Source organism: Sinocyclocheilus rhinocerous, unplaced genomic scaffold (assembly GCF_001515625.1).
Source record: "Sinocyclocheilus rhinocerous isolate Xijiao unplaced genomic scaffold, SAMN03320098_v1.1 scaffold3081, whole genome shotgun sequence".
Classification (NCBI taxonomy): Eukaryota; Metazoa; Chordata; class Actinopteri; order Cypriniformes; family Cyprinidae; genus Sinocyclocheilus; species Sinocyclocheilus rhinocerous.
In genome coordinates, this window is record NW_015666530.1 from 125,604 (window position 1) to 137,410 (window position 11,807).

Consider the following 11,807-nt stretch of genomic DNA (forward strand, 5'->3'; position numbering starts at 1 on the left):
ACTTACCAGGAATAAATTTAATTTTAAAATATATTTATATCTATAAAATATAGGCATTTTAAATTGTAATAATATTTCACAATATTACTGATTTTACTGTATTTTTGATTAAGTAAATGCAGTCTTGGTAAGCATACACAACTTCTTTCAAAAAGATTTTTTGAATTTTTAGAATTGTAGTGCACACTGACAGTTGGTAATTTATAGAGCCTGAAACGTCAATTTTTTTTGTAGTATATGTAGAAATTAGCATAACCTATATTACCAACTGCTGCAAAAGTATTGTTTACTGTTAGAGTTTGATACCTAATGCATGAAATAATGTAAACCAATTAAAATGTAAAGTGTTAACCAGGATGCTATATTAAATTTACTGCAAAAATATTTTGAATGTTATCTATGAGCTCACCCTGGTCATTGTATAGACTGTCTAGTAAAATTCTCTAACTGCACTTAGTTATAAATTTTGAAGACATTTTACAACCATCTGATTTTTACCAGATGTCTTAAGGATGCTTAGAGAAGGAATACACTCTAGGAGAACTTTAAAAATAAAGCACTGCCAACTGTGTAGAAAACTTATTTACAGAATTCAGTAGCTGTGTAGGTTCTTTTATTCTAATGAACCGTAAATGCGTTTACTGTGGCAGGACTAATAGAAGGGTCGCGTGATGTAGCTTTAACTCACTTGAATCCCGGCGCCACTGTGGCACAGTTCCCCACACTCAGCCAGATGCAGTAAGGGTCTCGCGAGGACAGACAGCTCCTAAAACACACACACACGCACACACACACAGAGAGTTAACTCATACCACATGTGCTGGAAAGGTTGTGTGTGTTTTCCTCGCTCACTGTCTCCATCTTCCCCCTAATTTCCCTTTCTCCCCTCTCTCTCCAAGTGGATGTGACAAGCTGGAAGGGACAGCCAGACACAGCATCTCCATAACAAAGCATTATTGCCTCTTCCTGGTCAGACACTCAGTCAGACTGAGAGGAAAAAGAGAGAGAGAAAGAGTGTGACTGACTACTGTATAGTCAGGTGTGTGTGTGTGTGTGTGTGTGTGTGTATTTGTGTTGCATGATTGACAGGTGTGTTGTATTTGCCAGAGGCCAACTGAGATTCAGATACATGGCAGAGCTGGCGAGTTGCTTCGAGAAACAGAGAGAGAGAGAGAGAGAGAGAGAGAGAGAGAGAGACAGAGAGAGAGAGAGAGAGAGAGAGAGAGAGAGAGAGAGACAGATGGAAAGAGAGAGAGAAAGAGAGTGAAAGACAGAAAAGACAAAAGAGCTTGGGTGAGGTGACTACATGCGAGTCAAAGTGAAATAGAGAGGTTTTTCTGCTATTTTTTCCTCTTCACAGGTTGTTAATTTCCCCATGCTATGCCAGTGGGTTGCTATGGTTTTTTTTAGCACTTTATCCATTGTTAAAGGTTAGAAGTGTTAAAACGATGAAATACTTTCTATTATCCCAGTTTAAACGAAAAAAATTTAAGCAAAAATAGAGTTGGGTAGCTAGTCTGTCCATTAGGTTTAAAGTCATCTATATAATTATAAATAACAATAATTCCTTACATTTATATAGCGCTTTTCTGGGCACTCAAAGCGCTTTACATAGAAGGGGGGAATCTCCTCAACCACCACCAGTGTGCAGCATCCACCTGGATGATGCGACGGCAGCCATATTGCGCCAGAACGCCCACCACACACCAGCTTATTGGTGGAGAGGAGACAGAGTGATGAAACCAATCAGCAGATATGGGGATGGTTAGGTGGACATGATGATCAGAGGCCAATGGTCGAATTTGGCCAGGATGCCGGGGTTACACCCCTACTCTTTTTCGAAGGACATCTTGGGATTTTTAATGACCACAGAGAGTCAGGACCTGACTCTATATGTGCTAATGATCTACTAAAAATTGACAAAATTACTTGTTTGAATAGTATATCCACTTTATTTTTTAAAGTAAGAGAGTATACGAGCAATTTTTAACTGATTGAAAAAAAAAAAATTGATGACTCAACTTGCACTGCACAGATTTTTGTCCAATCAAATGTTTTTTAGAATGAGAATGTCCCACCCCCTAATAACACCTGCATCCAACTAGCAAGTCGCATTAGTAAGCCAACCATTGGCTTAAAAAAAACAAAACAAAAACAACAACAACCCACAAACCCTTATTTTATTAAAATATTTTCCACACAAACTTCCAGTTTCAACAGGAAATACATAAACATAGGGAGTGTGATTTTCTTTGAAAATGCATAAACAACTCTTAAGTAACTCATTTGTAGCTTGATTTTCTTGAAAAAGTGTAAACTTGTGTCTCTGTCATGGCAACATGGCAACAGTGTCTCAACCAATAGTGTGAGTTTGGGGCGGGGCTATCTGTTTGACTGACCAATAGCAGATAGTTTGGGGAAACCTTTTAAAAACCGTTATTTTTGCAAATAACAATTGATGATGCACAGAAATTACACAAACAGTGTTAAACTTTGAATACAGGAGGCTCAAAGAAATAAGCTCTTCGACCACAAACTTCTTTTGTTCTTTTAGGTAAAAAAAAAAAACTCTTTGAGTTGAAACAAACACAGCTGTTTTTGCATCCAGCACTCAATGTGCGTGAAAACAATTCAGTGAGAAAAAAAAACAGAGAGAGAGAAAAAAAGATGTTTTCTCACAGGTCCACAGAGAATCCCGTGTGATTGTTTCTCCTGAGGCTGAGCAGGCATGAGCTAACAGATTGGTAAAAAGTTAGGACATGGCTTTATCAGACATCAGGATTGTTTTTGCAAAGAAATTGGGACTGAAATTCCCTGATAGGATTTGGAGATGTTTTATAAGGAAATACAGTCTATCAGCTTGCTCAAACTACAGCTGTGTGGAAAAAAAGGATTGTTTGCTGTGTCTTGGCCTGTGGCCAATCAGATGGCTCTAATTTGTGAGTAGTCGAAGCACGTGGTGATGCTGGCTGGAGGACTGCAGCATGTGATGGAGGAAACACGTCTACATCAATGACGACCCTTCTCTGTGGCTACAAGGCTACAAGCTAATAACTTTTGCCCTCTAAAATCCATCTGTGTTTAAATTTGAATGCATTTAAGAATGCATGTCTTTGGAAACACACACCGCTTTCAGTGCACTTATGGAGGACACGATACATAATAGATCAAAAGCGATCCAGCACATAGGACTTTTCAGAAGATTCTTGCATGGCTGTTATAAATTTTTCTCTGAGGACTGAGCTGCTGCACTGCATCGTCAAACGAGTTTGTGATGCTGGTTCCATCTTCAATAAATGTTTTAAACTACTCTACGATAGTAACACTTATGAGTTTACTTGATTAAAATAGTATAAGACACTTAAAGGTGTAGTACAGCATTGTATATATTAAGTGCACTCACATGTAATACATATTTAATGGGAATGATTGTGGGCCTGGGTTTCATGTCACTCACTTTTTGCAGTCGTCGTAGTCAGAACAGCGACTGAGTGGAACACGGATCACGCAACTTGAGAACGCCACAAACAGGGCATGATGGTCCTTGTCCAACTCCAATCCCAAAATCCTTCGGTCCTCACCACGTACATTACACCTGAGGAGAGAAATGGTGTTTTGTGTTGGTATGCCATTAAAGATGGTCCAAAAGTACCATATCTTCACATAAAACATTAATATTAATAAAAAAAGGCTATGTTATGAATTGAAAGCTACTACTACAAAAATGCAGTAGGCACATGTCCTGGGTGCATGGAATAACTGGATTACAGAGTACATTGTACAAAATGTGCTGTATACAACCAAAGTACAGTGCACAAAATACTGTATCCCACAATGCAATGCAAGGACCTTCAATTTGCAGTGTGACAAATAAACTGAAAACAATTTCAACCATACTTGTTTCGTACGCGGCAGGGTTAATATAGTTAACTAAAACTACAAAAAAATAAAAAATAAACATCAAGTAAGGAACAACTGACGACAGGCCATTGAATTATTAGTAATGCACACCCGAGGTGGTGATGCAGTTATTCCGCTTATACTACGGTTACCACACCTCACAACGTTGTTCAGATGATGTATTTCAAGATATTCGTCAGGTTTTTGTCCTTAAAACGCTTGTGTGTAGGATTCATTTCTTACGCATCTCATCCAAAACGTCATTTTAGACCTAGTAACAAAGGCTTGAGCCGTTGATAGCAGACGAATGCAGTTAATAATGCAGTTATGAGAGAGAGGGAGCCTGTGCGTCTCTCAACAGTGTTAGGCAGCAGCGTCTTTACTAATAGCGAAACTGTAAGTTCATCTGCTCTAACAACAGCGATGTTATTACCTCGCTAGTGAGAAATGTCATGTAGCTTTTAAGTTAAGCTATTTAACTAATAAAATGGTCAGAGCAATGCTGACATCATGTTTCTGTGCATGTGTATGTTTCCATGTGTGTAAGTGTCTGTACTGTATGTGTGTGCGTTTGTAAGGAGAGAGCGGGAGAAAGAGAGTATATGTTTTTCGTAATTTTTAATTAAATGCAATTTTGTGGCAAAAACATGGAAATAATTGGTCATTTTCATCGTATTGTTTACATCATTTATTTGCTTGGTCAGTGTTGTTGTGGGTTTTGGTGCTTTTGCTGTTGTAGGCTGTAAGGACCTCTGAAATAACTGAATCATTTGGTGAAGTGATCTGGAGACGTAATGCGGTCAAGACCTGCCTGGAACTACTTTAGCTGTGCGTTTCCCTGAAATTCAGATTCAAGCATTCAACAGCTTCGTAGTAAAATATAAAATAAAATATAACCAAAACTTATTTTATTTTAGCTCGGTGTCAAGGCAATATTTCTCATTTTCATTTATTGTAACTTAATGTACTAAAATGACTAATACAAATTAATAAAGGCTACATAAATATAAAAAAATATATAACAAAACTTTAAATATGGAGTAGTCATGTCCTCCTGGTCACAGTATGCTTTCATTTTATGGAAAAGAGCAGCTCAGGATTCTTATCTTATATTGTGTTCAAAAGGATATTGAAAGTGGTTTTAATAGAGGTCGGGGCAAACCTTTCTCTCTGATGGAAGGAAAAAGCAATCCCCAATAAAAGAAAGAAAAAGAAAAAAGAAAAACCCAATATAGAAAGAAATCCAATATGTGTGTCACTCAGATGAGTCACCCCCATTGAGCTGATTGAAGAAAGTCATGCCATAAGGATGACTACAATTCATCTTCCTCAGTATCTGTAATAATCAAAATAAATCCTTTTCATCATGTTAAGTGTCGTTCCCAAAGGGTAACTTTTACGTGAGGTGGGGTTTTCAGGGGAAAAAGTGAGCAATGCTGCTTGAAGATGTGGTCACATTTTGTTGTGGAACTTGTGAGTCTCAGCTGGAGTTGAGGCTGGTTGTCAGATATACAAGAGCAACACAAACATTGGCGAGATCCCAGGAGTACAATTACAGCTCCACACATACCATCCGTCCCATTTACTGCAGGAGAGATTCTCTCTTAATCAAACACCTCTGTCGACATTGAGTTTGGGGTTATGTGTGTGTATGTTTATGTTTGCCTGAGACCTGTCAAAAGAGTGTGAACTGCATGAAAAAGAGCTGAACAGTGAAGATGTGTTTGTAAAGAACCTTCCAGGTGAAGTTGTGTTTGCTCAGAAAAGTGACATTTTATCTGTTGTTTGGTTTCCTGCTCTGGGAATACCTAAAGTCCCTTTCCGGCAAGTCAGTCCACACAGCAGCCATCTTGGTATAGCTTTTATCTACTTGAATAAAAACTGAAATCTCTAAAACGGTTTCAATAAAATATTTCAAATAATCAAAATCTGACAGATGAATCAACAATTTTACGTCTTCAGCTCAATTCACGCTAAAAACGTACTACTGACTCACTAAACTCACACTATTTCTCAGGCTTGTCCGGTTCATGTGTACTCTAGAATAAACTCTATCAAAATGCAGATCAGCATCAGAGCCATAGCCTCATGGGCAGTGCTCTGACATATGGTTTAGCAGTGCCTCGGGCGACTTGAGTTTGAGTCCTCGAGATCTTTTCCCAGTCCTGTTCCCCTCTCTCCTCTCCCTTAGTTTCCTGTTTGTCTCATAGTATCCCATTGTACTACCCCACCTTTTTCAGTAGCCTTGGTTTCAGAAGTATTTCTCCCATAGCAGTTAAAAAAAGTATCTGTTGAAGATTTATGTCATGAACTAAACCAACCAGTTACAAACTTTAATTTGAAGCAAAACAGTATTAGAAAATCAGAGAAAAAGACACAACAAAAGGTACAACACTGTGTACCACAGTCCCAAGAAGCACTGAGAATTAAAAAACGAGAAACAAACTAACTGAATTAAAAACAATGGAAAAATATAAAACTGCTGATTTAAAGATGTTAATTATATGTATTCTATATTTATTGCAAAATATGCATATATATATATATATATATATATATATATGCATATATGCATATATATATACGTATATATATACTATATGCATATAAATATATATAAATATAAATGCATATAAAAATATATACCATATGTCATTTGCAGTGCTTTCTTGGCAATGGGTGGGCACTAAAGTATTTTGATTTTCTTGTCGTGATTCTCTGATTGTTTTTTTTACCAGGAATTCCACTGTTGAACACAATTACTTAAATAGAAGTTAAAATAATGCAGTTTGATGGCTTCAACAAAACCATATATCATTGATTACCAACACTCCAGCTCATAGTAGGTCTGTCTTTAATGGTTGATAAAAAAAAAAAAAATTCTCTATGGAGATTTTTACTTCCGGAACCTGCCTGTTGCACTCTATTGTAGCCCTTCCCACAGTGAAAACTTGCTGGTCCAAAATGCTACATAGATGCACATTAAACAACAAAAATATTTTTTTTAGTTTTCAGTGTGGGCAAACAAAATAACATCACGTCGCAACAAAGGAGTGTGCGTGCAATATAACTCACATGTTGGGGTTGTAAACATCTATATCCTCCAAAACCTGCGTGCTGTAGGTGGAGTTTGGGTGCATGCTGGCGAGAATCTTCAGAACTCGTCCATTTTCTGAACCCAGAAACAGAACCGTGTAGTTCTTATATGGGCCAGCTGCTGTGTCCACAGCAATCTGGGTCAGCTTGAACCTACATCAGGAACATAAGCAAATTAGTCAACAAAACAAATCTAAAACATGTTTTTCCATCACAACACTAAAAGGTTATTTATTCTCTAACACTAATAACAGTTGCCTTTTCTCTGGAGAAAGAAATGCAGATGTTAAAGGGTTAGTTCACCCAAAAATGAAAATTAGCCCATGAATTACTCACCCTCAAGGCATCCTAGGTGTATATGACTTTCTTCTTTCAGACGAATCCAGTCGGAGTTATATTAAAAATGGTCTTTGATCTTTGAACAAAGGCCTCCTGTAGCGAATCGATGCGTTTTTGTAAGAAAAATAACCAAATTTAAAACGTAACAATTACTTTAATCTAGCTTGCGCTCACTGTTGTACACAGAAGCAGCTCTGGGCGGATGACGTAGGACGTTGGAGTTATGCATGCGCCGCTCAGAAGTGACGAACGTGGAAGCGCAGGGGAGAGATCAAAACAAAACAACTGTCACGAATTAGAAGTACAAAACGAGGATTTGTACAGAATAATGTCGGAGGATTTCGATATAAGCCAAGAGGAGACTGGTTACCGCATAAACACATTTCATTACACCAAATACACAAAATAATGTTCTTTTTAGCAGCATCATATGACCCCTTTAACAAACGTTGGTTTTCACAAGACTCACCGGCGCATGCGCTTACGTCATCCTTCCGGAGCTGCTTCCGTGTACAACTGTTGTTATTTTTCTTACAAAAACGCATCGATTCACTACAGGACGCCTTTGTTCACCCCCCGGAGCCGTGTGAGGCACTTTTTATTATGGATGGATGCTCTTTATTTCACTTCTTTTGGACTGATGAACTGCAACACCCGCTGACTGCCATTAAACAGCTTGGTAGATCAAAGACAATTTTTTATATAACTCCGTCTGGATTCGTCTGAAAGAAGGAAGTCATATACGCCTAGGATGGCTTGAGGGTGAGTAAATATTGGGCTAATTTTCATTTATGGGTGAACTATCCCTTTAAGAACACAACTGGAGAAATAACGAGAGACACAGAGTGCTAAAATAATGAGTGGTCAAGTGTATAATTTCTGTCATGTGTGTTTGTGTGTGCATACCTGCTAGTGGTTCGTGTGAAGCAGGGTCGGTTGTTGACAGACGGTACGGCCTCATCCATTAGTGGATAAGACTTAATGAATGTAAGAGTTTCATCAGGGAAATCTGTGGAGGACTTATAACCAGCAGCAGGGCCATCACCAGCACAGCACCCCGGCCTAGAGAGAGATACAGATAAAAAAAATCAATAAGACTTCTACCTGCTCAGACTTTTCCCATGAAGGCTCATAGAAATGATCTACAAAAACAGCTCACGCACATACAATTAACAAGAACCATTCCGACCATCTCATGTTTTTCATGTTCATTTATTTTTTCAAAAAATACAGTAAAAACAGTAATATTGTGAAATATTATTACAATTTAAAATAACTCTTTGATATATAATTTAAAACATAATTTGTGTGAAGGCAAAGCTGAATTTTCAGAAGCCATTACTCCAGTCTTCATAGTCACATGATCCTTCAGAAATCATTTCAACATGCTAATTTGGTGCTCAAACATTTCTTATTATTACCAATGTTAAAACAGTTGTGATGCTTCATATTTTTGTGAAAACTGATATACGTTACAGGATTTGTGATGAATAGTAAGTTCAGAAGAACAACATTTATTATTATAAAAATGAATGCATTCTTGCTTATTACTGTCTATCTTTTTTCTTTTATTATTGACTGTTTACTACTTGAAGACTACACTCTATATTTTACATTTAATTCATATTTATATACAGTATATATATATAATATTATAAAAGCATTTACTGATATTAGTATCAACTGGATTGCGATACCCCTTCATGACTTACCGTGGTTTGGGCACCATTTCATCAGGAACTGGCGTCCAGGCCAACTCGCTGTTTCGCTGCTCCTTAAATTTTCCATTAAATGCTTTCTCTATGTCATCCATGTAGAACGCACATACGGCAGAACCGGTGATGCTGAGGAGATAAAAGCTCTGTTGGATTTTTTTTTTTCCTAAACAAACTCTTATTCCAACAAACAAATTATTCATAAACAAACCAAATGGATTGGATTTAAATAAATGAAGACAGTCAAATCGTATTGTGGTGAGACTCGGTACCTGTTGGCTTGAGTGGTAAAGACGCCTAACACCGCAGGCCTGTGGTTGATCTGCATGACATTGGTTAATGACTGAAGAACGTCAAAGTAGAAAAATGAATCGCCCGGAACCGAACAGTTTAACCGGGCTTTCAGGAAAGACGTCCAGTAGCGCTCTAGAACCCTTGGAGAGCCGCCATTATCATTCTTACACACACGAGCGACCCGAGAGAACACCACCTGGTGTAAGTAAATGAGACATAAGAAAAGTAAGGAAGTGCAAGACATTTTTCAAATGTACATGGGCAAATTGTTTGTTTTAAGCATAGTTAAATTGTTAGGCTTTTTCTAAAAACAAGAGAAAAACAATTAAAGTGTATGCAATTTTGCTTCAGGTTAATTTATATTGTTTTAATGATGTTTACATATTTTTTTTGTGGAAAGCCAGACAAAAATAACTATATATTTTTTTGCAGGATACTGAAGAAATTATCTGAAGTGTCTGACCTTGCCAAGAGTGGTGTACTCTACTGCAATCTCACTGAGGAAGAAGTAGATGTAGTTCCCGTACTCAATGGCATGAAGAAAATGAGGCTCTAAATAAACCAAGACATGATTAAAACAAGAACTGAAATTATACAGAAAATAAATTTAGGTAGCTGAATAAAAGCACTCACCTCGAAGCCATTTTGAGTCGTATTTTACGGTACGCAGGACAGGACTACTTTCTCCTAAACTTCGGTAAATCACTGCATCACTTGCTAGAAAATCTGTCATTGTGGCTGAATAAAAGTCACCGCCTGGGAAGTGAGGTGAGAAATAAGTATGGATAAATCAAAACAACACGAACCCCACAAAGAAGAGCTCAGTTCAGTTCAGTGTGTATATGGCACAAAGAGAAAAAAAGAGAGACGTGTCTCATCTCCCTCATGTCCCTTTTGAATCTCTGTGCTTCTGTGATCACTGCTGTCTCACTGCGACTTCCAGCGCTTTGTAAAATGTCAGTAGAACACTAGTGAGATTATAGGAGATTTCGTGTCTTCCTCCACAGACGGCTGGTGCTCTGCCAACTCACCGGCAAACAGGCCAACGTTGGACTGGCGGGATTCGAAAGGGCAACGGGCTTGACCGACCACCTCCTCTCCGTCCTGCTCCAAAGATGACATCTGACCGGATAGAGGAAAAAAAAGATCCCTTACACACAATGAGCCAACTAAAGAACCCTAGAAATGGAGCACTATATTCAATGTCTATTCAACTTCTTGTTGATTTGGACCCCATTGACGTTCAATGTTTGGGCAAAAAGAGGTGAGGGCAAGTGACTGAACATTAATTTTTTGGGTGAATTGTCCATTTAATATTGTAAATTCTGATTCAGAATCTTTTGAGAAAAGAGCTGTGATGCATTGGTGAATCGTTTACAACTACAATGAAAAATATTTGGTTGTAAAACTATTTTCACTCTGAAACTGCTGTTAAATTTCACAAATAATTCTAAGTACGTTTCTTGTAAAACACTCAAATAATCTTTATTTAAAATGCCGAAAAACCTTTCCTTGCAGTGTCATTATAAATACCATTTAGGTCATGTTTTAAATACTGTTGGTGGTTTTTGCACAGACTTTTGGGAGCTTGAAATCCAGTGTTGTATAAATGTGGGCCGGTGGGTGGTGTGTGTTCCATGGTTGTTTTGTTTTGTTTTGTTTCTCTTTGGGAACTGTAGGTGTGAACAGTGTGCCAGTTTCTCTTGTTAGTCAGAAGCAGAGCAGAAGCTCCCGACCTGTGGTGTTCAAACAGCGTGCTAACTGCCTTTGTTGGGTGACGCACACATATGTGTGTACAAATCCACACAGATATTCACCCTGCAGGGCTAGAGACATCCTCACAAAGATGGCTGGATTACACACACGCACAAACACATTTAGCAGTGCGGCTGAGAGGGTCCTATGGGCATTCTGGTATTCAGGGTCACATTGTGTGTCATCCCTACCAGATTAACACCTACTGAAGCTCACCAGCACTTACACTGCCCTGTAACTCACAGGGATAGAGGGGAATTAAAGCTGGAAAAGCACTGGATTGGTTCTATGTCAAAGAGTGACTATCTATACCTCTATTGAGGAAAGTATGCCTGTTTGTTGTTTAATGTGTCTGTATAACACTTTAATAGAAATATGAATAACCTAAACCTTACTCATACAGGAACGAATGATAAAACACAGCAAAAACAGTGCTAGCGATGCACCAATATAAAAATTTTGTCAGATAGTGATAAGATAGTGGTAAGTGTAATTAAAATTTAAACAAGCAATAGATGACCATGTAGCGAATCAGCTCAAAGGGGAAATATGAATAATTAATCATAACTAGTTATAATTAATTATAAATATAAGTTAAATCTAATGAAAAATGGTGTGTCTGCTTGGTCCAGACTCTACAGATCCCCCCTTTCGGACGTTGTTGTCCGTAGAATAGACAACAACGAGCGATGTCAAAGGTGCAGAACA

The 11,807-nt window shown here is 38.0% G+C and overlaps 1 protein-coding gene across 6 annotated transcripts in view; it reads right to left on the reverse strand.

Annotated features, from left to right (window-relative positions):
- Window positions 1-11,807, reverse strand: part of LOC107732474 (semaphorin-6D-like) — a 175,559-nt gene that overhangs the window by 28,721 nt on the left and 135,031 nt on the right. For all 6 annotated transcript variants that reach the window (XM_016543815.1, XM_016543819.1, XM_016543818.1 and 3 more), the window contains 9 exons: window positions 10,376-10,466; window positions 9,978-10,100; window positions 9,808-9,896; window positions 9,323-9,540; window positions 9,048-9,179; window positions 8,242-8,397; window positions 6,976-7,149; window positions 3,458-3,595; window positions 689-766 (listed from right to left, as the gene is read on the reverse strand). In XM_016543815.1, the coding sequence (XP_016399301.1) occupies window positions 689-766; window positions 3,458-3,595; window positions 6,976-7,149; window positions 8,242-8,397; window positions 9,048-9,179; window positions 9,323-9,540; window positions 9,808-9,896; window positions 9,978-10,100; window positions 10,376-10,466 (1,199 nt within the window). The remainder of the gene's footprint in view (window positions 1-688; window positions 767-3,457; window positions 3,596-6,975; window positions 7,150-8,241; window positions 8,398-9,047; window positions 9,180-9,322; window positions 9,541-9,807; window positions 9,897-9,977; window positions 10,101-10,375; window positions 10,467-11,807) is intronic.